The 24,842-nt window shown below is 44.4% G+C and overlaps 2 protein-coding genes across 6 annotated transcripts in view; one reads left to right on the forward strand and one right to left on the reverse strand.

Moving 5' to 3' along the window:
• Positions 1 to 19,670, reverse strand: part of TRIM66 (tripartite motif containing 66) — a 59,724-nt gene extending 40,054 nt beyond the window's left edge. The window contains exons 1-2 of one of the 5 annotated variants that reach the window (XM_082629240.1): positions 19,587 to 19,670; positions 17,121 to 17,259 (exon numbers count right to left, since the gene is read on the reverse strand). The gene's annotated coding sequence lies outside the window, so the exon portion shown is untranslated. Of the gene's footprint in view, positions 1 to 3,198; positions 3,669 to 17,120; positions 17,263 to 19,401; positions 19,530 to 19,551 lie in introns of those variants that run through there. The other 4 variants (XM_082629239.1, XM_082629241.1, XM_082629242.1 and 1 more) reach the window with 4 other exon arrangements.
• Positions 19,671 to 19,823: 153 nt separating this feature from the next.
• Positions 19,824 to 22,824, forward strand: RPL27A (ribosomal protein L27a). The gene is made up of 5 exons (XM_082629271.1): positions 19,824 to 19,907; positions 20,310 to 20,373; positions 20,803 to 20,878; positions 21,553 to 21,727; positions 22,652 to 22,824. Exons 1-5 carry the CDS (start codon positions 19,905 to 19,907, stop codon positions 22,778 to 22,780), a joined length of 447 nt encoding a protein of 148 aa, XP_082485397.1. The 5' UTR covers positions 19,824 to 19,904; the 3' UTR covers positions 22,781 to 22,824.
• The last annotated feature ends 2,018 nt before the right edge of the window (positions 22,825 to 24,842 follow it).

Genomic DNA, 24,842 nt, shown 5'->3' on the forward strand with positions numbered 1-24,842 from the left:
CCAACCCTCCTCCTCTGCCTACTGCAACCAGGCTTCAGAAATATTCCCCTGGGCAAGATGGGAAGGGACAGACAGCCACCCTTGTCAGCAAGTCAGGGACAGGCTTGTGGCTGAGGGAGGCCTGGATCTAAGACCTCCTCCAGTCTGAACAGGGGCTGCTGTAGCAGACAGCAGGGCTGGAGAACCGTGGCGGTGATACACACAGGTACCAGGGCGACTGTGGGGACCAAAGTGGACACAGAGGACATGGGCTCTCTTTGTGTCACAACTTTTGCCCAGAAATTCTTATCTTCCCTCAGAAGGTCCCTAACCCCCATCGAGCTGTGTCAACCTTGAGCTCTTTGTTTTTATAAAGAGGATTCCCCATTTTTCAATGAGGATACCAAAACAAAGTTTTTTTAGACAGTTAGAATACATGAACTCTTAGGGCTGTGGATATATATAAAATGGCCAAACATCAACTTACAATATTTAACATTAATTTAGTTTTTAATACATATTTAAATCACATATTACATAAAATATTATTTAGATATATTGCTTTTTTCTTTCTACTTGAATTATTCAAGCAACAGCATTGAGCTTATATTTCATACAGAGGAACAACAATTCTGAGAAATGCAGGATCAGGGCCCAGGGGCCACACAACCATCCCCAAAGGGAGTGGGCTTCTGCTTCCAGAATGAAGAACACACAGGCACCAGAGGTTCTCTGAAAACTGAAGATGTTCAATCCATCTGTCACAAGAGCGAGCACTTCTGGTCCCTGGGAGGTATGGGACAAATTATTCTTTTACCACCACTCCCTAAATTAGGCACTTTACATGTCTTATATAATCGTCAAACCATCTCTTAGAGGTAGGCATTGTCCTCATTTCATAGTTGGATAGACTGAGGCTCCAAGAAGTTGTCACCTACCAAAGATCATAGAAAGCAGGGGCAGAACTATAATTGGAGCCCAACCAAGTCTGTCCACCTCTAAAACTCAGCCCTGTCCACTATGCTATACTCCTCTCTAATTCAAGTGTAAATAAACAAGATAATTTTATTTTAATTAACTAAATGATTTGATTTTAAGTAAAATATTCCATAATAATGATCAGACTCTAATGATGACCTGGACCCAGCTCTGAACTTGGAATCGAGAAGGAGCTGGAAGCCAGCCCCAGCTATGCTTAAAGTTTTAAGAAATATGATCTTCGAGAAAAGGCAAATGAAGCAGAGATTTTCTGCCTAGAAAAAATAAATCTGGGGGCAGTTTCATTCTACAGATCAGTGGTTCTCAAACTTTGTTACATATTTGAATCATATGAGGTACTTTTAAACATCCTGATGTCCAGTCCATATCCCATATCAATTAAATCAGAGTTTCAGGAGGTAGGAGCCAGGCATCAGTATTTTTAAAAATTCCCCAGGTGAGGGGACTCCCTGGTGGTGCAGTGGTTGAGAGTCCGCCTGCCAGTGCAGGGGACACGGGTTCGGGACCTGGCCCGGGAGTACCCCACATGCTGCAGAGCGGCTGAGCCCACGCACCGCAGCTGCTGAGCCCGCACGCCTAGAGCCCGGGCTTTACAAGAGAAGCCACCGCAATGAGGGGCCCCCGTACCTGTTCACTGCCACTAGAGAAAGCCCACGCCCAGCAATGAGGACCCAACGCAACCATAAATAAATACATAAATAAATTTATTTAAAAAAAAAAAAAGAATTCCCCAGGTGACTACAATGTACAACCAAGTTTGAGGACCAGTGCCAAAGAGAGAGAACCCCTTTCCCCTGTGGCTGAGCCGGATAGATCTGCCCCCTGTATCATGCAGCTGAGAAAGGCAAGCTCACCCAGTTTTAAAGAGGCTCCGACAAGTTAAGGAAGACTCCGAATGCAGCCGTCATGTATTTCCCCTCTGGCAGAGAAGAGAAAAGGGCAGATGCCCAACAGACAGAAGGGTGTCCTGATACCTAGGTACCCTGGGGGTTGGTGGGGAATTGGAGGACACCTTTTGCGTCCCCTAACTCCCAGCTTCACTGAAGGACCCATGAGTGGGCTTAGGGTGCAGCCTGAGGTTTGGCGCTACAACGACTGCTGCTGGGGCCTAGAGAGTGTGCTGAGCCCAGGACGTAGTGAGGCAGCAAGGGAGGTGGGCCAAGACTAGGTAGTCCACCCTCAGACATGAACGGCAGTGCCAAGGCAACCTGGGCATGGGGCTGGGGTGGGAGAGGAGTCCCAAGGAGGTCTCAGAAAACGAGCATGGGTCAGCTCAGCCCACCAGGTCGGGACACATGCACGTAAGCCCGAGCTCAGTGCTAAGCAACCCTCTGAGAGTTAAAAGGCCCTTCATTCTAGAGCTCTTGTCCAGGGCTCCGTGAAACTTTGCCGCTGGGGCCCAAGCTCTGACTCCAATAGAGCAGTGGTATAATCTGGAGGAGACTGATGCTCCACTGCCCGCTCTCACCTGTAGAACCAAAGCTGGACAAACCCAGCTTCCAGACCTAGCTTTTTCCACTGTTCATCTACCCAGTTCCCTCATCATAAACATGGTGACACAGAGGCCCAGAAAGAGGGAGGGACATAGCTAAAAACCACAGATCCTTGTAAATCACAGGTGGCACCTTGAACCACTGAGTAGTCCCTGATTACCTCTGTCAGGGGTATGCCTCTATCAGACATTATGCAAGGAGAAAAACCACTCCAGTTATATTCTCTGGCAGGCTGGCCATCCTCACTAACCATTCCTGCCCTCCCACCCAAGGCAGCCCCAGGGTACTGGGCATCAGCTAAGGCCCCCACCACACAAGCCCCCGAAGCCTTCCTCTAGCCCATAGCTCAGAGCAGCACCACCTTTGAGAAACACGTTGCACCCACTCCCCAGACGCCCAGACCCTGCTAGAAAGACAGATTTCAATCCTAAGGTGATTCTGCTCCTGCCCCTGGCTGCCAACAGGCTTACCTGTGGGGCCTGCTGCCCTGTGATTAGAGCAACACCTGGGGGAGAAGTCAGAAGAGCGACAGGTGAGACCACCACAGGTCCCAGAGCATGGTGCTTACCAAGTGCCCAGGAACACCCACCCTGCACTCTGCAGCCAGCTGGGCCGCAGGGCCTAAGCCTCAGGGAGCTGGGTGCGGGGTGGGGAACGGGGAGCAGCCTGGGTCCTCTCCTCCTGTCCCTGATGCATCCTCAGCCGGGGCTGCATTTCTCCAGCTCACCTGAGACGCTTCTGCAAGAAAGGGCTTGGTTGACTCCTCCTGTTCCTGTTTATCTCGAAGGCTCTGCAGTATTTTTCCCAAACTGAACAGCAAGAGGGAGACCTCAAAGAGGCGACTCTCTTCCTAGCTGCATCTCCTTCCTAATCCTCTGGGTGCCTTGGAACAGAAGCTCAGAAGGAAGAAAACGAGATTTTCAACTTTCAGGAACTAGCTCTGTCGCCCTCTGCATAGCTCAGGAGGCCATCACTCTCAGCCTTTTAGGACTCGATCCAAAAATCCTTCAGCCCTCCATGTTCCCCAAAATGACAGTGCTCATGTGTGGCTGGAACCTGCCCCGATCCGGCAGCTCATTTAAATAGAGCTCATCACAACAGTGTTGGTAGAGAAGTGAGTAGCTGCAGGGCCCTGGGGACCCCCTGTTTATACGTAGGAAGAATGATGCAATCTGGGTATCAAAATAGCAATCCAGAATGGAATAACAGGCTCACGCAGCAGCGGTGCCTGCACAGCCAGAGCTCAACTTGACACACTCTGTCAGCCCCACACTACTGCAGCACGCAGATGCCAGGCACACACTCTCACCACAGCATTTTAAAAATCAGCAGGAGCCTGAGATAGCCCTCCATGCCCCCGGCACTGAAGGAGGGTGGGGGCGAGGGGGCTTCGACAGACATTAAAGTCTGTCTCCTACACACTCACCTGCTCCTGCCACTTCACCTGAAGTCCTTATCCTGTGATGTCACACTCAGTTGCCATAGTGACCAATTGTCCGTCACAGCGGAGGATTAGGACTTCAGATGGAGAAGACACACATTTATAATGCACAAAGGTCCTGAGAGGTGTCCCTCGGCAGCTAACGCTACCCCTCCCCCCAGGGAGATACAGTTACACACAAGCTGGGAGAGAAAGAGGGAGGAAAAACAGGGTCAGGTTAGAGCAAAGATATTAGGATGGGGCAAAACTACGAGTCCAGGATAATTGCTAAAGCCCAGAGTACAGGCAAATTTCAAGAGCACAGAGGGGAAGTGACAGGGAATGAACCTGGAAAGACTGGCAGTAGAGTAAGTGCCTGAAGAGCCCTGGATGCTAAGCCAAGAGGCTTAGGACATTTATCCTAAAAGCAAAGGCCACCCAAAAAGGGTTCTGGCTTTATGACTATCTTGATGGACTGGAGATTGGGGGTGGGGGTGGGGGGCAGGGAGGAGGCTTGTCCAGTTAAGGATTAATGGGATCCTGAATGAGGGTAGAAATGGGAAAAAAAAAGGGACAGAAGAGTTGTTTCAAAGAGAACCAAGAGGACATGACCAAAGTAGGATGCTGAGGGGAGTGGTGGTATGTGAAGGAAAAAGGGTCACATGGATGGGCTGCCATGAACAGAGATAGGTAACGGGAGGAGGAAGAGGGCAGTTGCCAAATCTTATTGTACCTGTATCCTACTTTCTCTGGCATCCATACCTTCTTAAAAGGATCAGGCCTCATTCTGCCTTGCTGGACCAATGATTCACAAATCTGTAGCGTTTGTTAGAAACCCCAAATCTACCAAATCCAAATCTCTTGGGTGTGGGTACGGGACCAGGAATCTATATTTTTAGCAAGTTTCCCAAATAATTCTTAGGCATCCAGACCAGCACTGGTACAAGGACCAGTAATCAGGAACCAGTGGCCTGGACAACTACAGTAGCTTCCTAGCAGGTCTTACTGCATCCAGTCTTGTCTCCTCCATTCATTCTTCTCAGGAAGCCAGAATGACTTTTCAAAAATACAGATTTGATTATATTCCACTGACCCAAAACTTTCAGTGGCTCCCCACTGTCTACTGAATAGCCTAAATTGGTCAAGACCCTTCTGTTTGGAAAGGAAATTTGGCTCCAAGACCCTGTCCATCAATCACATCTACCTTGAACTCCCTCCCTAGCTACAGCCTTCCAAGTAGTGCCAGCAGCAGCAAGCACATCCCCCAAAACACTGCCTGCCTCCTTCCCATCACCATGGGAATTGCTCTCCCAGTAACGGTTCTGAGGTACCAGTGCTACTCCCAGGGCCCTAGAGAGCCAATTAAGGTGGGGAAACTGTTCATGAACTAAAAAACCATCCTGCTGATAGGGCTCTGGAGCTCCAGCTTCTGCACCTGCTGCACACCCAGCTCAGCCCAGCTCAGCACCCTGCCCTCCACCTGGGAAACTTGGGTCACTGCCCACAACAGATCCCACAATAGTTGCGCACACTGTTCATCACCTGGAGTGAGCAAACAGCAGTCACCTCGCCTGCCAAGCTCCTGGTGCTGAGATCTCATCCCCTCTGCCTCCCACTCTCACCCCAGGCCATTAGAGCCCCTCCAGCTGAGCTGCTCATTAAGATACGTATCACTTCCCTCTCTGACTCTGAGGTTGTAGCATCTTGCATCAGGTCCCTCTCTTTGGATCTTCCCAAAGCCCCAAGGCCTGCCCGCTGAGGAACAGAGATTGCTCCCTCTTTCAGCATTTGTAGTTTTCAAGGGATATGCTGTTACCCATCACTAGCTTCAGGAAGCAGGAGGCTAGGGTGGTTATTTTGTGTTCTTAGAGCTCTTCAAGTCCAGTCCCAGAGAATACCCAGGATCACCCAGTCGGTTAGTGCTAGAGTCCAGACCGAGCTCCAGGGCCCATGACTTCCAGACCAGGGCTCTGCCCATATGTAGACTGCATCATCCACGCTGAAATTGGGAAAATTAAGATACTAAACAAAGAGATTCTGGAATCTGAACTTCAGAATCAAGGTCTCCCATCTAGGATATGTCTTTTAGTAGATTTGAAGAGAAAGAATAATGTTCCTTTTATTCACATGGGGAAGGAAATATTCAAGTAATGGCCTTCCTCCCCTAAAACAACACACAAAACCATAGGAGCCCTGAGAATTTTGAAGACAGATCCAGCACATAGTAAACAGTTTCAGGCATGCCAGCTTCCTTCAGAGCTTGCTACACTTGTTTAAAGTATCACTTGGGGACTCAATGGCCAACTTTCCACGTAGAATTTGACTTGGGACCATTTTCAAATAGGCTTAAAAGCAAACAGTCCCAAGAAGATATTCTCATTGGCTGAGTAGATCCGTTTCCAATATCCAGCCTTTCTGGAGCCTTCCACTCCAGTCATCCCACAGCACAGCTAAGACATTGTGTGCTCAGCATACTACTGCCTTTGCTTTGGTCCCCATCATCAGCTTTCAAAGACCTGGTCCAGCTGGTCCCCTCAGAGCCTAAGACCTGATGCAGACCTACTTCCTAGTGTGATGGAGTTGCTGGGAAGAATCTCAGTTAGCCTGTGGCTGCATTAATGGAATGCAGGTTCTATGTTGGGCTGTGGCATTGTAGAGATGAAAGGCACAGCCCAGTTGAATGAGATGCCCACCTCACTCCCTCCCCCGTGCTGAGCCCCACTGCAAACATGCAGGCCTGGAGAGGCTCCACTGAGGGATCAGAGTTGAAAACCAGCTGGACAGACACTGAGCCCAGGCACAGCCCCTCTTCCATTCAACTCAGCAACTTCTCAGTTCTGCCCAGCAACCAGCAGGAATAGATTTATGGAAATGGACTCATCCCCATGCAATGTGGCCACAACTGGCTGGAGGCGTTGATGCTAAGGACCTATTTAATTCTTCAGCCTCTATCCATCTCCCCTGCCAACCCTCTACCTATTACCATATTTAACTTCTGAAAGCCCCAGATTGGCAGAAATAGGATAAGCCTTTTAGCAAGCCTGTACTCCTACTCTGCTGGATAAAGTGGCAGTGTTAAAAGCTCTTTCCAAAGAACCAAACTCCCAAAGCATGGCTTCTCAAATTACCACAGGAATCTAAGTTCAGGTATTGGGTATCTCACTGGACTTGCCAGAGATAGGTGACATCTCTGCTTTTCATCAGTCAGCTCATTTGAGTGCCATTCTTTTAGTCCTTCAGAAAACATTCAGTGAGCAACTGATATCCACCAGTCCTTGTGCATGGAGAATCTCCCAGAGGTATTGCTCCTTTGCCTAAACTTTAAACAGTCTTCTCTTCACATTCTTACCACACTGTATTATTATCACCTGTTTAGTTATCTGCCCTTCAATAGAATATGAGTTCCATGAAGGCAAGGGCCCTGTCTTTTCATCTCTGCACCTTAAATGCCATAGGGCCTGGTACATAAAAGTCAATAACTACCTGTGAAGGAGATAGACATACAAACCAACAAATACCACACAGCATAGAATCCTAAAACCTCCAAGTAGCAGAGGAAGCTTATTCCACTCTGATCCACAAATGCAAATATGGAAGGTAACAATAGCCTGGCCAGACCGCAGGACATACTAAATAAGGTAAGATGCCACATATTCAAGAAATTGCCTCTCTGGTTCCAAGTCAAGCATGTTTGCATCTAACAGATTTTTTTCCACTTCAGTTTCACAAGTTCTAAACAATGGTATTTTTTCACATTTCTTGGTCTCTTACTATATCCTAGGCACAGTACAGAACGTTTTATGTGTATGTTCTCATTTAATCTTCATAACAATCCTATAAGTTAATTACTACTATCATCGTCCCCATTTTACAGGGAGGAAAACTTACCAAGCTATACAACTACTGTATTAAGTGGCAGGTAGATTAGGACTCACACTCAGATGCCCAGATATACTGACACCAAAGCTTATGTTTTCATTCTCCCTCGCACTTAGAATAAGCTGGCAACAAAACACTATGATTCTAATAATTGTCACTAGTATGAATTTAGTTTTCTGACTTTAGAGTCAAACGTATCCTTGAAACATGCATAATTAGTTCATGTTAAAACTCTTTTATTTTTTTAAGGCATTCTGTTGTGTTTTTTTAAATGTATTTTATTTGTTTATTTATTTGTTTAGGCTGCACCAGATCTTAGTTGCGGCATACATGTGGGATCTAGTTCCCGGACCAGGGATCGAACCTGGGCCCCCTGCATTGGGAGCACCGAGTCTTACCCACTGGACCACCAGGGAAGTCCCTAGTTCACGTTAAAAATCTTAAGTGAGGGGCTCCCCTGGTGGTGCAGTGGTTGAGAATCTGCCTGCCAATGCAGGGGACATGGGTTCGAGCCCTGGTCTGGGAAGATCCCACATGCCGCGGAGCAACTAGGCCTGTGCGCCACAACTACTGAGCCTGCGCGCCTGGAGCTTGTGCTCCGCGACAAGAGAGGCCTACGCACCACGATGAAGAGTGGCCCCCACTCGCCGCAACTAGAGAAAGCCCACGCACAGAAACGAAGACCCAACACAGCCAAAAATAAATAAATAAATAAACAAAATTTTAAAAAAGCATTAAAAAAAAAATCTTAAATGAGATCAAAGACCTAAACATAAGAGTCCAAACTATAAAACTCTTACAAGAAAACATAGGGGAAAAGCTTTATGACAATGGATTTGGCAATAATTTCCTGGGTATGACACCAAAAACACAGGCTTTTGGAAAAAATAGGTACGTTGGACTTCTTTAAGATTTAAAACTTTCACTATGTTAACAGGACACTATCAACAAAACAAAAGGCAACCCATGGAATGAGAGAAAATATTTGCAAATCATTTATCTGATAAGGGTCTAGTATTGAGAATACATAAAGAACTCAACAACAACAAAAACCTGATTAAAAAATGGGAAAAACTTGAAACTAACAACACTGTAAATCAACTATACTCCAATAGAAAAATTAAAATTAAAAAAAAGGCAAAACTGAAACTATATCATTAAACAACTCCCCATTCCCTCCTTCTCCCACCCCTTGGCAACGACCGTTCTACTTTCTATCTCTATAAATCTGGCTACTTTAGGTACCTCATGTAAGTAGAATCACAGAGTATTTGTCTTTTTATGACTGGCTTATTTCATTTAACATACTGTTCTCAAAGGTCATTCATGTTGTAGCATGTGTCAGAATTTCCTTCCTTATTAAGGATGAATAATATTCCATTATATGTGTATACCACAATTATTTATCCATTCATCTGTCCATGGACTCTTAGGTTCCTTCCACCTTTTGGCTATTGCAAATAAGGCTGCTATGAACACAGGCATAAAAATATCTCTTCTAGTCCCTGCTTTTAATTACTTTGGGTATATATCCAGAAGTGGAACTGCTGGTAATTCTATATTTAAATTTTTTGAGGAATCATTTTACTGTTCTCCATGGAGTCTGCACCATTTTATATTCCCACCAACAGTGCACAGGATTCCAATTTCTCCACATCCTCACAAACACTTATTTTCTGTTCTTTTTTTTAATACTAGCCATCCTAACAGATGTGAGGTGGTATCTCATTATGGTTTTGATTTGTATTTCCCTAAATATCAGTGATAGTAAACATTTTTTCATGTGCTTGCTGGGCGTTTGGATATCTTGTTTGGAGAAATGTCTATTCCAAGTTCTTTGCCCAGTTTTTAATTGGGTTGTTTGTTTGTTTTTATTCTTGAGTTGTAAGAGTTCTTTACATATTCTGGATAATAACCCAACAGTGCTGGAACTTTTTAAGACATATTTAAGATTCACCTTATTTATACATTTAACTTACTGTATTTCCAAGAGTTCTTTAAGTAATTTAGAATGCTTATTTGCTGGACAATTGAATTATTTTTAAAAATTTAGTTTATAAAAGCAAATATTAACTGTAAATATGTTTAAATATTAATGGAAGGCCCCTTAAAAGTGATTGTTAAATTTGCTATATTTATAAATAGAACAAGATTTGTAAGTTAAAATTAAAAGTTTAAGGAAGAACTAAGTCTAAGTAGTAAGTTTAAAAATCATGTATTAATTTAAAAAATCAAAGTATACAATACCTTTTCTGTACTCTGAACTCTCAACAGAGACTCAGAGAGCTTAGGTAGCTTGCCCAAGGGTTTAGAGGCCTCGAAATTCAGATCTAAAGACAACTGCAATGCTATAATGCCTCAAAGATAGCCTAAACTTGTGCTACAAATCACTTTGAAAAAACTGCAGACAACAAAACAAACAATGATGATGTTTCTAAATGCTGTCAACTTATTTGGCTTTTTCATCCCACGAGTTCATTCAGCAGACACTCACTGCATCTCTGTTACATGCCCTGTGCTAGAATACTGAAACGAAGGGACTTGGCTCTTGTCTCCAAGGACTTCACAGTTCTCAATGAGATTGTTTCCTAGGAAGCCTGACGTTCAGAAGAAAGACAGATGCTCCTCCCTGCTGGAGGAGGGAGCAGCTTAGATGGTGAATGGTTCATTAGACAGTGAGAGTCTGTTCAAAATCTGTTCCTGACTGACGCTAGGAGCCCAGCCATTCTCCCCCTGCCTTGGAAGTTCAGTGGGTCAGGACATGCCCTCTCCTTCTGGGGAGTCAGCCAAACCTTGAATCAAAACCTTCCCAGGTTTCTTAGCCTGCCACCAATTTAAGGAAATCCCAAACATGAAAAATCCCAGCTTACAAAACATATATTAAACATCAAGAGGATTTGCTTTGTCTCACAGATTCCCCAAAGAGTTGCTTTCAGCAACGAGTATCCCTTGGGCTCTTACATTCTGATTCTTTCTACACCTGAACTTCAGTACCTATGAAATGGGAAGAGACCTGTTATATAGAAGGAGGTGAACCTGTGGTGTTTTTGTACTTACCATCTGGGACAGTCCCATGAACCCCAGCAACCTGCCCTAGCTCCTGGATCAAGCCTTGGAAGCAGTCCTTACAGAGCAAATGCTGACAGGGTAGGAGCCAGGCACCTATATCTTGCACGTCCTGCTGGCATAATGAGCAGATCAGTACCGCCTCTATCTGTCCACTTCTGTGTTTCTGGTCAACTAGTGGTCGCCCCATAAAGCTCACACCTGTATCCATACCCATGCATGTGCCCAGAACCGGGGCTTTTCCATTAATACCCTCAAGCGTGAAGCAGTGTGTAGAGCGAGCAAGCTACACTCCCTGTAAGTGAAGCACAAAGCAGAGTGATCTGCTTCTTTGGGGAGACAGATATTCCTGGACAGGCCAGAAAGGACTCAGAGACCAAGGCCTCAGAAGGCCAGGCTATGTCCCTCTCCAGAACTGGAGGCTCATGCCCTACAACAGGGCACAGACTCAACCTCTCACTTGGGCCCAAAAGACAGTCCAGCATCTCTGCTGTGGAAAACAAAGCCTGGAGGGGTCTGCTAGGTTGTGTGTTTATTACAGGGTTTGTTTGCCTTCAAGTGTCCCAGGTCTACCTGTGCCTCTCTTTATTAGTGGACAAGCTTGATCCAAGGGTTCATTTTGGGAAAGAGAAGGAAATTTATTAAATGCCAGGTTTATGCCAGGTGCTTTATATACTTTATCTCCATCCTCACAATTACCCTTGGAGATAGGGATTATGATATTTAAAAAAATTAAATAAAACCATCAGAGACAGGATGAGGAAACTGAGGTTCAGAGAGGTTGGGTAATTGCACAAAGACAGACAGTCAACAGCAGAATTCAAATGCAAATTCAAATCCAGGTCAGTCTGATTTCAGACTCCATACTCTTAACTGAAATGTTTCTCAAGCTGAGGTCCACACACATGTCCTCAGGAGCTCTCTCCACCAACATTTTTAAATTAGTGTTTCATTCTGATGAGTTTTTAAAGTATAAATATTCTGGATCATCTATATATTCATCATGATGAGATTTTAGAGGCAGTGTTAAGAGTTAGCATCTAGTTCTTACCAAGCAGTATTACTTTGTCTCAGGCTAATGAGAAGAGAAAGGAGCAGACAATATGTAAATGATGCCCTCCAGCCACATGAAGCTAAAATGAGATAATGGCACACAATGATGAATGTTTCACAGTACTTGGAATAGACAAAGGTGGTGGGGAAAGTGGGGCACCATCACTGTGGCACAAGTTTGCTAAACTTAGCCACAACAGAGTGCACCACACTTAAGCTGTAGTGACAGTTTCGTTTAGCAACACATCATCTGCAAATGAAACTAACATTGTTAATTTGATTGTTTTGGTTTTTTATAATTTATAAACTGTATTAGGTTTTGTAATTGTATAAGAGCAGAAATAGTGCACCTAGTTTTATATTTGTACTTATTTAAGAAAAAAAACAAAGATCATTTAATTCAAATCCGGAGCTCTGTAATTATGCAAATTTGAGAGAACTTTCACTTCAATCCACAGTCTTTCAGAGCCAAGCCCATTAAGGACAAAGGACGACGGGGTTGGGGGAGACCAGGCTTCTTGCGGGCCCAGAAAGATGCCACTAAATAAAGTAATGGGGGGGCTTTCCCCTCTAATTCATTCTGAGGCTCTAAGGGCAGTTTTTTCCCAGACAGCAGCCATAGTAGGCAACGTGAGGGCAATCTCTCTTAGAAGGTTTAAATGTGGCTGAGTTTATTTCATTAGACTTTGAGAATATCAGACCTTTTAGTCTTAGAACTGCTTTACATATTTTAATTATTGAGCACCCCAAAGAGATTTTGTTTATGTGGTTATATCTAGTGCCATTTACCATGTTATAAATTAAAACTGAGATAATTTAAAAATATTAATTCATTAAAAAACAATAAACCTATTACAAGTCAACATGAATAACATACTTTTCAGGAAAAATTAACTACTTTCAAATAATAAATTTAGTGAGAAGAGTGACATTGTTTTTCCCTTTTTGGAAATTTCATTAATGTCTGGCTTAACAGAAGACTTAATAGAAGAAGCTGGCTTTCCATACCTGCTTCTGCAGTCAATCTGTTACACGCTGTTTTGTTTACAGTATATGAAGAAAATCCAGCCTCACACAGCTATACAGTTGGAAAAGATAGGCGTATTTTAGTAGCCTTATCAGATAATTGTGGATATTCTTTGATACTACTGCAAAATTTAACAAGCGGTAGTTTCTTAAAGGTTAGTTGTAATGTGGAATCTGAAACTACATCAGTGAACTTTTCTTACTCTGTTCTATTAACATCCACTGGTCTGTCTTACACTTTGAACTGCTCTTTTACCCAGGCATAATTTTTATAACATCAAGCACTGTTGATCTGGAAAATATTGGTTCAATGATTTACACAGATGCTCCAAATATTGCCATGTTTCATTATAGAAAAAAATCACACTCTTTAATATCACCTCTAATTGCATCAGAAAATTCTGTAACTATTATGAAGTTGTCAAACTCATGGAGGCAGCTATAACTTTACCTGAATTCTAGTTTTTGCTTGCAAACTCAAATTTTATCATTGGCAACAAATACTGTCAGTTTTCTTCCTTGAAGTGACAGGCTCGCTTCATTCTTTGAGAAAATATCTGCCGAATTCCCAAGCCTGAATAATCACAGTTTGTCCGTCAGTTGTCCTTTCAAATAAAACTACTGTTCTACAATATACCAATAATAAGGCTAGCGCAGCGTGCAACTCAAACAGTGGCACAAGTGCAGTCCCTCACTTTGATAAGCAGCAGAGGCGCTTTTTGCATACGTCTAATTTCTTCACATAGGATATTAAAAAGACTTGTATTCAAGACTTGAAATTTAATAAAAGTGGACATTCTTCAGTGAAACTGGCTCTTTTTCTTTTCTTTTCTTTACAAGCAAATGCCTGGCAGTGAAGAACACTGACTTGTCCTTGGCTTTGGCTTTGGCACCCTCAGTGCAAATGTCAACCCAGTGAAAAGGGCAAATAACATCTTAGTATTACTATGAAAATTGTTTTGACCTTGTGGAACCCCTGAAAGGGTCTCAGGGACCCCTGATGGGCCTTTAGACCACACTTTGAGAACTGCTGCACTAGACTCTGAAAAACAATTCTGGGCATTTGGGGGGGGGTGGCATAGCTTTCCAAACCAGTGGGCACTACCCAGGGTAAGAATATAAAGAAATAAGTATTTCATTTCTGTCTTAGAAGAGCAATTGAATTAACTCTATCAGGGTAAAGGTTAAATTAAAGGCACAGCAATGGGTCTCTGACTTGAGGAGAACGGGGGAAGGTCAAATGATCTCTTTTTTATCCCCTCCCTCCTCACCATAACTTAGCTCTTCCCTCTCCCTCCTATCTCCCCTGACCTGGGAAAGTGAAGGGGATAGTTTGGCAGAATGTCCTTAAGCCAGGAGTAGCCAATTCAAATGCCTCCAGGGGCCAGCCATATAAAGAGTATGGGTTTGGTGTTGCCAAGTCTTAGTTTTTTCAAAACACCAGAAATCTGGATTTTTATTTAAATTTTTAAACGTTGGCAACGAATTAAAATTTTAAAAACATAACAAAACAGCGTGAGTCAAACAAAATATACCAGCAATCAGCTCTGCTTTCAGTCATGAAGAGACCTGAACTAAATGAAACATCAGGTGAAAGACTGGAAGGACGCACAGGAAACCTCACCTATATTACCTTGCTTACAAACCACCTCCTTTAATATCCCACACCCAGATGTGAGAGAAGGGAGATATTAACTGGGTTTCTGTAACCTTGCAAGGAATAACAGAGCAGGTCATTGCATGCCACACTGGGAGTTAGAATTTCAAAGATTGTTTGCATGGGTAGTACAGAACAAATTATCATCAAAATAGTACACATTTTATGGGAAAAAATGGGAGGGAGAAACACCAAGTAATGAGAGAGCACCTACTCTAATGCTAGACTGTGTTGAATGTGATATATTATTTATTTGTTTGTTTACTTGTTCACTGTCTGTTTTAGACACAGTCCTAGGGCAGGACTTTGTCTTTCTTGTTCACCATGGTACCTTCCCCTCTTTGACTGGCATCTATATATAGTGCCTGAACATAGCACACACTCAATAAATATTTCTAAAATGAACCAATGAATCTCAGTATTTTTTCACTATACAGACAAGAAAACTAAGACTCAAAGAGAATATGCTACTTGTTCAAAATCATTCAGCTAGTGAAAACAGAGGTAGGAAATGAACCAAAATTTTTGTGTTCTTTCCATGAATTTTATCATCTAAAATTAAATTAAAACTGAGGAGCAGTTGAATTTGTTGTGCTATTGGATGAACTGCCCTCAAAGATCCTGGCATTCCTCCCTTCACATTCTGCTATTCTGAGTTTAATGGCAGTGGGGTTTTCCATCCTAGCTTCCAACAAAGCTGTTAGGAAAGCATTTGCCACGTAGTATAATGAGACTTTTGAAAATCTATCCAGCACAGAAAGGAAGGACTCCTAGTCCTCGAGTTATATTTATTTTTACTTTGTAATGAAGAAAACCTGTGTGGTCCTATGAATTTTCCCCTAAATGCCATATTGCCATATATCAAAAACTACTGATAAAACAAAACAAAACAAAACAAACAAAAACCCTGAACCTGGTGTAGTTTAAATTGGAAACTATACATGCTTCTGGTGCATAAATTGGTATAGGTACAATCCATTTGGAAAAAAAAAAAAAATATATATATATATATATACATATAGCAACATAAAATGAATCATAAAAATGTTTATACCCTATAATACAGCAATTCCACTTCTGGGAATTTATCCTAGACAAGTTATTCAACAGAAGAAGAAAAAAGCCACATATACACAATTGTTCACTGCATCATTTTCTATTGGAGCAAAGAACACAATGAGAACAAGGAAACAAAATACATGAGAAAATGCCTTGGTAAATTATAGTATGTGCTGAAGATAAATTACTCTTCAGCTGTTAAAAATAATAATCATGGATACCGGGTAGTGATACAGAAAAAATGTAATAGTATTAAATAAAAAGCAGAATACAAAAGGATTTGCATACTATGATCATCAGCTTTGCAGATAGCTATGTCTAGATGTAAATAAAAACTAAAAGGTAATATTCAGACATGAAAACAGCGCTGTAAGGTATTATAATTTGAGATGTTTACACTTACGTTTTTTCAAAATTTTCTTTCATGTTTTACTGTCTTTTCTATTACATATAAGTTTTAAAATTCTTTCTGAAGTAAATTTGGATTTCTGAGTTTTTCTCAAATTCTCACTTAGAAAAGACATCCTGACTCTTCCCATCTTAAATTAACAATCTTCTACTTGAAAAAGGAAAGCAACATAATATTTCCAAATGTCCAAGTCTAAAGGTAGAGAGAGCAAGAAAACAAGGCTGGATGCACCCATGCTGTTGTTGCTGTCCGAAGGACTGCTGATGAAATCAGGCACCCAGCGAGGCGAGGAAGAGAGAAGGACCACCAGGGCCCTCTTCAGGGTGGCAGTATGTTTACAAGGCCACCTGGAGAGAGGGCTGAGGGAGCAAAAAGGTCAGCACTGCATATACCTGCCTCACCAGGCTGGTATCCTCTCCCTGCCTGGCATCCTCTCCCTTCTGCTCATTTCACAGGCATTTTCTGAGGCCCTGACCCTCTGGGGGAGCCCAGATGTCTGAGATGTCACAAGGCCATGCTTTACTTCAGAAGAGATGCCACAGAGAAAGAGGCCTCTTGCGGGTCATGTCCACCATCACGCCCCGTGTGCCTGGTGAGGAGGGACAGATCACCGAGCGCCTCACGTCTGACTGCTGTTTAACTTTGTATACAGAATTCAGCTTTGTTTGCTCTCTCAGAGCTGGCTGACCCACACTGACAAACCCCACAGGAGCCTTATGTTAAAGCTACATGATTTCCTTGGGAAGAAGAGGGAGCTGGCTAGAAAACCAAAACCAGACAACTGTCCAGGGCATTCCCCCTACCCTGGAGATCAAACCACCAATGAGGAGAATGTTAGGTGAGCACAGAACCCAACACAGAGTGCTAGTCCGCTCAGGGAGGCCTTCCATTCAGAAGGATGGCCCGAAGGATAGGATGTAGCCCCTCTGTAACCAAGGAACCTGACAAAACTATCCAGAAGCAGTGTCCCATCAACCAGACTCTACCTCCATGCCCTGGGAAGTCTTGGTCCTTACTTCAGTCCCTATTTACTAGACACCTGAAGGTAACCTTTCATTCCCAAAACTCTGCCCAGCTTACCTCCATTCACAGACCATCTTCCCAAGGGTAGCTTCTAGGTAGCTCAGCTCATCACTTGTGCACTTACTGGCCAGTTTTGATGTCAAATAGAGGACGATCTCTTCCTAGGCCTTGCCTCCAACTCTCAAGGCCTCTCTTTCTGCTGGTAACAGACAGTATGTGATTAAGGACTGAAGGAGTGATGAAGCCCATAATGCTGTGAGGTCAGAGAGGGAGGAGTTGCTAAGGTAAAAGCAGGAGATTTGGAGAAAAAAGACTAAAGGCTAGGCCCAGGCTCTATATCTTAGCAGCTCTATAGCCTCTGGCAAGTCAGTCGACCTTCTGTGCCTCAACTCTCTCATTCATAAAATGGGGCTAGTAGAGTTGACCTCTCAGGCAGACACATTTTGTAAGCTGCAAGGTGTATTTGGTTATTCTCACTGTGGGTTCTGGGAAGAAGCAGAATGTAAGGTAGGGTTTAAAGGTTGAGGAAGCTTCAGGACATCTGGTCAGAAAGAAGATGAGTACTCCAGGCATGAGAAATGGCACTAGCACAGGAAAAAAGGTAGAAGGGATGTACCAAGTTTGGCTGCAGTAGAAAGCTTGTGCAGGGAAGAAGCCGAGGTTAGTTTGGAAAGGCAAGTGGGCTGTATTCTGTTGGTAATAGGGAGCTATCAGACTTCTTGATCAAGTAAGTGAAAGGATGACAGTCATGTTTTAGGAAGATCAAACTGACAGAGGTGTGAAGGATGGACGGATTGGAGGAGGGTTAGAATACAGGCAGGGTGATCACAGGAGGGTGCCGAACTCCAGATAAGACAGAAGATGAGGGCCTTAATGAAGGCCATTGCACGAGGGCTAAAAAGGAGAAAGCAGATTTGAGAGATAGGTATAGAAAAAAGGACACGGTGACAGCGTATTAGAGGAAAAGAATGCTTGGGACAATTTTCAAGTCTCCCTGACACCACTATCTGGGTGGACAAGGCTGCTCATCAAGCTATAGAATAAAGAAGACACCAGAGAACTGGGAAGATCAAAGTATTTGGATATGTCTATCTAGGATGTCTTAGAATGGCCAAGGAATACTAACCAGAAATTAAGTGAATATATGAGTCTGGAGCTCAGCAACAGAGATGTGAATTGAAGCCACCCAAGATGAGTTCACCCAAGAACACTGTGTACTATGAAAAGTTAAGAGAGGCAAGGACAGAAGACTGAAGAACACCAACACTTAAATGGTGGACAAATTTAGAAGAACCTGAAAGGAAGACAGAGAAGTAGCCAGAAAGACAGGAGGAAGGCAAGAGATTAGTTAGAAAAAGAAGTCAAATGGGTAAAGTACAACAAAGAATAAGTGGTATGAGGAAGAATACATTCAGTTCGGTGTTTGGTTAATTGATGACCTCGGTAAGAGCAATTTCATTGAAAGAATGGGGCTGAGAGCTAGACTGCAGTGGATTAAACAATGAATGGGAAGCTAGCAAATGGACAGGATTTGTTGACTATTCTTTTGGGGAGCTTGGCTGAAAAGGAAAGAGCAAGGGTAATAAATAGAAACAGGGAGAATTTAGGATATTTTAGCTAAAATGTATTTTAGCTGAAGGGAACAAGGCACAGAAAATACACCCAAACACACACTGAGTAACTGAGGGAATGTGATCTTGAACACTGGCTGAGACTTAAGACGGAAAGGACGTCTCTTGCACTTTAGTTTAGAAAGGGAGGTGAGGGTAGGAGCATTCATTCACTTAACGATCATTTGTTGAACACGTACTACATGCCAGGAGCTAGGAGTCCATGTTAAAAGAAAGTAATCCTCCAGCCTTTAAGAAATTTGGTCTAGTAGGAAAGACAAATGTGGATCAACAATTACATAAGAGCTCTGTACTAGATTTTGAGGTGGCACAGTGCGGGGAGGTGAGCAACTATGGCTGAATGGATCAGAGAAGTATTACAAGAGAAGACCCTTGCATAGGGTCCAGATTGAGCAGAGGTTCTCTGGTCCAGGAGAGGAGGGGGTCACGGGCACGCCAAGTAGGTTGCAGTGAAAATTAAAATGTGGCGGGTAGAAGATTTACAGGGTCTGGAAAATAAAGAACCCTAAAGCGACCAGGCGTAGAGGTCCCTGAACTCAGGTTCCAACTGAGGACGACTGGGACGATGGCACAAGGAGGAGAAAGGAAGACCTTGAGCCCACTCAGTAGTGTGAGCGAGAAGGTCCCGGAGGGTGGTAGAGACATCTAGAAAGACTTTAAAGGGAGCAGGAAGAGACATCGGGTGGGCACACAGGGTCAAACAGGACCTTGCGGTTTCTCACTGCGGCCAGGGGACAAGCAAGCAACCGCTACCGCCAGGGCCGAGTCGACCACCAAAAACACAGCGAGACGCATGGGGCTGCTCAGGATGGGGCGGTTGGTGAGCACCAGAGAAATACAGTGGCCCCGGCAGGTACCTGGGCCGCGGCCCCGGGAAAAGCACCCGGCCCACCTGGACCGCAGCTGCGTGCACTACAGCGTCCCAAGCCCCGCCTTCCGCGCCAGCACTCCGCCTCTGAGCCCGAGCGCACGCGTGACAGCACGGAGAAGGCTCTCGGGCCCCGCAGCCTCCGGAACAACTCTATGACGGAGAGTTCACCCCACAGGAAGAGGAAACAGCAAGACCCGCAGCAGCTGAAGACCCGCGACGCCAAAAAAGCTCCGCCCGCGGCCCGGCCTCCGGACCGGAAGTGAGGCGTTGGCTCCGCCCCCGAGCTCGATAGCTCGCGAGACTTTGCAGAGCCCTTCCTTTTTCGTCTCGGTCGCTGACATGGTAGGTGATTTTTCTGATGCGTTCGCATAGTTGCTGGCCTAGGCCGCGAGCTTTACTCACCTTGCACCCCAGCCACCTACTCCCGAGCTTGGCCCGGTCCTCCAGGCCGCGCATGGCCAGCCGCAGGGCGGGGTAGCCGGCGTGGGTCCGGGGCGGGGCGGGGAGCCTGGGGCCGCGTGTTCATCCTGCGGTTCGGTTTCTCGAGACACGCGGTCCGGGGTGCCCGGGCGCCTCCCTGATGAGGCCGCACGGCCCCGGGCCAGGCCGTAACCTCGACTTGGCTGAAGGCGCAACAAAGCAGAACCTTGACTCCCAGGCCTATAGGCCTCTCACAGACTGGCAAGCTTCGCCCCCTGCCCCTCTTCTCTTAGTCCTTATCACCAAGCACCTTTTCCCACACAGCCATCCAGACTAAGGAAGACCCGGAAACTTAGGGGCCACGTGAGCCACGGCCATGGCCGCATCGGTAAGTGCTGTCTCCCCATCCTGGTCGGCCTTGGGCTATCTCTGCACGGTGCTAGCTTGTCAGGAAGTAGGTAGCTTAGAGAAGTGGGTTAGTTAGAGCTCTTGGCGGTCGAGTCGGATTGAATTTGATCAATAGCCGTTGGCTTTTTCTTTGAGAATTCTCTAGTACTCCAGTTTTAGAGAATTTCACATCAGTTGGGGGGGTTGGAAATTGAGCGGGTCCAGTATTGAATTGGTTGAAGGCATGGAGTACTGTGTTAGTGTTGTGAGGTGGAACACTGCAAAGTGATGATTATCCGAGAGTCTTGAAGGAACAGCATTGCTGGAAGAGATATTAAAGGCAGAGGAGTATGGGGAAATGCTTTTGCGAGAAGTAATATCGAGGGGTTGGAGAAGGGTATTTTAGCCATGTAGCTTTATGTTCTTGCAGGCAAACACCGGAAGCACCCGGGAGGCCGCGGTAATGCTGGTGGCATGCATCACCACAGGATCAACTTCGACAAATAGTGAGTGTTTTTCGGACTCTGCCTTTACTGACACAGCTTTGGATTTAGGGGTAGAGGGTAGTTAAGAACATCTTCAACGGGAAGCAAGGCTCTTACCACTCAGAAACCTTGCCTGTGGCTGGGTTTCGTCAAGTTAATATTTGATGTGAACTGAGAACTTGTCACCGAGGCTAGAGTCACGCTTGGGTATCGGCTATTGCCTTAGTGTGCTAGAGTCCTCGAAGAGAAACTGCTGACCTTATTCACTGGCTGTGGCCCTCATGGCATAGTCAGTCACCGGGTTAGTGACATGCATCAGATTGACTTACACAACTGTTAGATCCATTTAACGCCCGCAAATTAGGGGGGTTGTGTTTTAACTATTCGTTTAGGAGACCTGTATTACAGGAGTGTGGGGTAGTTGTCAAGTGACCTGAATCCTAGTCTTGGCACTGCCTCTGACTTTCTCAGTGACTTACTCTGGTTCCGTGGAATAAGGCTAGTCTTTTCCACCTGATTTTCTTTGGTGGCTTTTTAAAGATTTGTTTTATTCAAGAAGTGGAGTACCTGCTTTGTCACTCTTCTGCACGAGTGAACAACTTACACTGTAATGGGGGGAGATGGACTGTGGAGATGGTAAACATAGCTTGTTAGTTGGAGTGAGGTAATGAAAATGGTTGGTTGTCTTTTCCCAGTCACCCAGGATACTTTGGGAAAGTTGGTATGAGGCATTACCATTTAAAGAGGAACCAGAGCTTCTGCCCGACTGTCAACCTTGATAAATTGTGGACCTTGGTCAGTGAGCAGACACGAGTAAATGCTGCCAAGAACAAGACTGGAGCTGCTCCTATCATTGATGTGGTGCGATCGGTGAGTGAATTGAATATTTTTTGCCTTTATGTGGGTCCTTGACTTTCAAAATTCTGGATAATATACTTGCACCTGAAGTCTATACCCAGATACCTACTACACAATTCCACTTTCCATAGCATTTCCACGGGTACTTATTGACCAAAATTGAAGCCTTGTTCAATTGTGATTCATGCAAAACATTTGAAGAGTAATTCTTCCACTCCCTCGTTCATTTACTTCATTTTTCACTTGAACGTTTTCCGATCGGTTATCTTATTCCTAGTGTCAGTGCCCTGATTTGTATGGGTTTCTCACCTGAACTATTAGTAATTTAGGTCAGCTGGCTCTGGTCTGTTATACACAAGACTACATGAGGCACAGCCCTTGACCCTTTGTTTCTTACGGAATAAAATCCTAGTATGTTCAATTGTTATTTAAGACCCGACATTATCTGAAGAGAACCCCCCCCCCAAAAAAGGCATTCTTGTATATCATTAGGAGTTCTGGTCCTTGTGTCAGTCTTACCCACTGTGGGTATGGAGGTGGTGGGAATCCTGAGGGGGCTTTCAGTAAAGTTTTAAAATTCCCTTTCTCAGCCTCTTTGAGCAATTCTGATGACCATGACTTCTTGGAGCATTGCTGGAAATGTGATTTTCCTTTTTTGCTTATCAAGTCGTAACTGAATAGGAGAAAGGGTTTGAGCTCTGCCCGAGACTAGAGTCACATCCTGACAGCTCTTGTCCTGGTGTGCTAGAGTCCTCGGAGAGAATCTGCTGGTCTTGATTCACTGGCGAGGGCAGTCAGTGCCCCCGGGAGTGCCCAGATCAGAAACATGCCCTCTGGCTCCTAGATGGAGTGGATTGGTAGGCATCTTTCTTCGTACCCATCACAGAGTCGGTGACTGCCACGGTGCATTATAAACCCTTTTCTCTGTTCTTCTAGGGTTACTACAAAGTTCTGGGGAAGGGAAAGCTCCCAAAGCAGCCTGTCATCGTGAAGGCCAAATTCTTCAGCAGAAGAGCTGAGGAGAAGATTAAGGGTGTCGGTGGGGCTTGTGTCCTGGTAGCTTGAAGCCACGTGGTGGGAGATTCATTAAATGATAACAAGTGCTTTTCTCTTCTGGTCTGAGTGAGGGTTCTTTGGCACTTCTACCTCCCTACCTGTACAGAAACCCACCTAACAGATTCTAGGAGTAAGGGTGTGAGGACCTGGGCTCTTCTACCAGCTCCCCTCAAAGTATGGAAGAGATGGCACCAACACTTAGAATAAGGCCTTGGCTGGTTACCTAATTTGAGGCTTCTCACTTACAAAGTGCGAATGATACCTGTTGGTTCCATCGTATCATTGAAAGGCCTATTGGCATTGTATGCTCTGAACTTATAAATGAGTGGGAAAATGTGCCCTTAATTGTTCCATGGGGCTCAAGGGGGGAAATCTCGTGATCTTTACAAGATTTTGATGAGTCATGTTGGGAAGATGGGTCAGTGGTAGGATAGAAGTGGTTCTTTGGAACTTACTTCCTCAGTCTAAGGTTCTTCCACCTGGCTTCCTCATCTCAGACCAAACCGTTCTGGTCATAATCAAAATGTTGGAATGGGGCCCAACAGTCTGAATTTTAAACACATCAGAGTGGTTTGGATTCTAGAAAGCAGTTGTCAGGATTTATGGGTCCTTGTGCATAGGAGTCTTAATGTTCAAAGAAATAACGTCATGAAAAGCTAATGATTTTCCTTCCAGTGTGAAATGTATCTAATAGAAAAATTTGGGGAATGCTAAAGGCCAGAAACAAGAATCAGGTTTCCTAGGGTTTGTTACCTCCTGCAAAACCAAGAAGATGAGCAATGCTTGTGTGCAGATAGGACCCTCTTAGATCTTGGTAAATTATAATTTGCTATAGTTTTCCAAGATTTTGAAAGTTTTTTGACCCATAATAGAACTTGCAGGCCAGAACCCTGACCAAAGAATAGTTAAGATGGCACTTACTTAAGCCTACTAAAACTCTACTTACTTGTTTAGTTTGGTAGAGGGTGGTTTCTGTATTGCTTTGTGGGATCATAAATGGACCTGGGAACTGTGACTTTCTGTGAGACTAATTTGTCATGACAGCCTTCAGAAGATATTGGGGATGGTCAAATGTAAGGAAAGACAGGGGAGGAAATGTAATTGATTTGTATAATGTAGAGTTAAAGGTGTTAGGAAGGCACTCAGTTGGATAAGCTAATAACTGGATCATTTACATCTTCTGTTGGTACTGGTGGAGAAAGGTAAAAATCGGTTTTCCCTTAATGTCTTTTGGAGGACTTATAATAGGGAAGCTTTGATGCCTTCTAGACACTGAAGGTACAGAAATGTGTAAATACAGTGTCTTTTAAGATTCAGGCCGGATTTGAACTTTATATATAAACCTAATAGCTGTGTGACTTAGGCTTAGTCCAGTTTTCTCATCTTTAAATTTAGGTAAATGTACCTACTTGTTGAGGATTGTGTGGATTAAGTAAAATGGAAAGCATTTACTAAATTTTTGTGTTTAGCTCTTAGTAACCAGCATGTAAGTGAACCATTATTACCCAAGCAGACAAGTCGGTTAACCTTGGTGTGATTCAGTCAATAGGAAAGTGGTCTAAACACAGGAAAGAGCAAACATGCATTTAGGAAACACAGTTTGGAAAGGTTAGGCAAGTTGGGAGGTGTTATATGGGAGATGAGCCTGGAGCAAACAGGTATTCTGGCCCGGCTGTAGTTCAGGGACACAAGGCTACAGTGGAAGGCTGGAGGTGGGACCATGAGGATGGAAGACAGGATTCAGAAGACATAAGGGACAGACAGGACTTGGTGACTGAATTGGGGTGGGGCTGGCAGCAAAATATGCTTTAGGGAGAGGATAGGTGGTCAGTAGTCCCTTTATGGCTAGCTTCTTCCAAGGTTTCATTGCTAGAACCTTGCAGCATAACTATCCTGAAACTGGATGGGATAATGCTCATCCCAGTCCTGTATGGAGGTGCTTCTGTTGGACATGCATGCTAAATATGAAAGTCAGTCACTAGTACAGCCATTCTGAATAGGGAGGATGCCTCAAATACCATCTCCAAGCCTGGAGAGTATAGCTACTGATCTGTGTGAGCTGCCACGTTCT

This window comes from Mesoplodon mirus (genome assembly GCF_964341445.2).
Source record: "Mesoplodon mirus genome assembly, chromosome: 7".
In the NCBI taxonomy this organism is placed as follows: domain Eukaryota; kingdom Metazoa; phylum Chordata; class Mammalia; order Artiodactyla; family Ziphiidae; genus Mesoplodon; species Mesoplodon mirus.

Coding starts and splice junctions, on each gene's coding strand:
- RPL27A (XM_082629271.1), top strand. Junction 20,879..21,552: donor AGGATCAACTTCGACAAATA/GTGAGTGTTTTT, acceptor GTCTTTTCCCAG/TCACCCAGGATACTTTGGGA. Junction 21,728..22,651: donor TCATTGATGTGGTGCGATCG/GTGAGTGAATTG, acceptor CTGTTCTTCTAG/GGTTACTACAAAGTTCTGGG.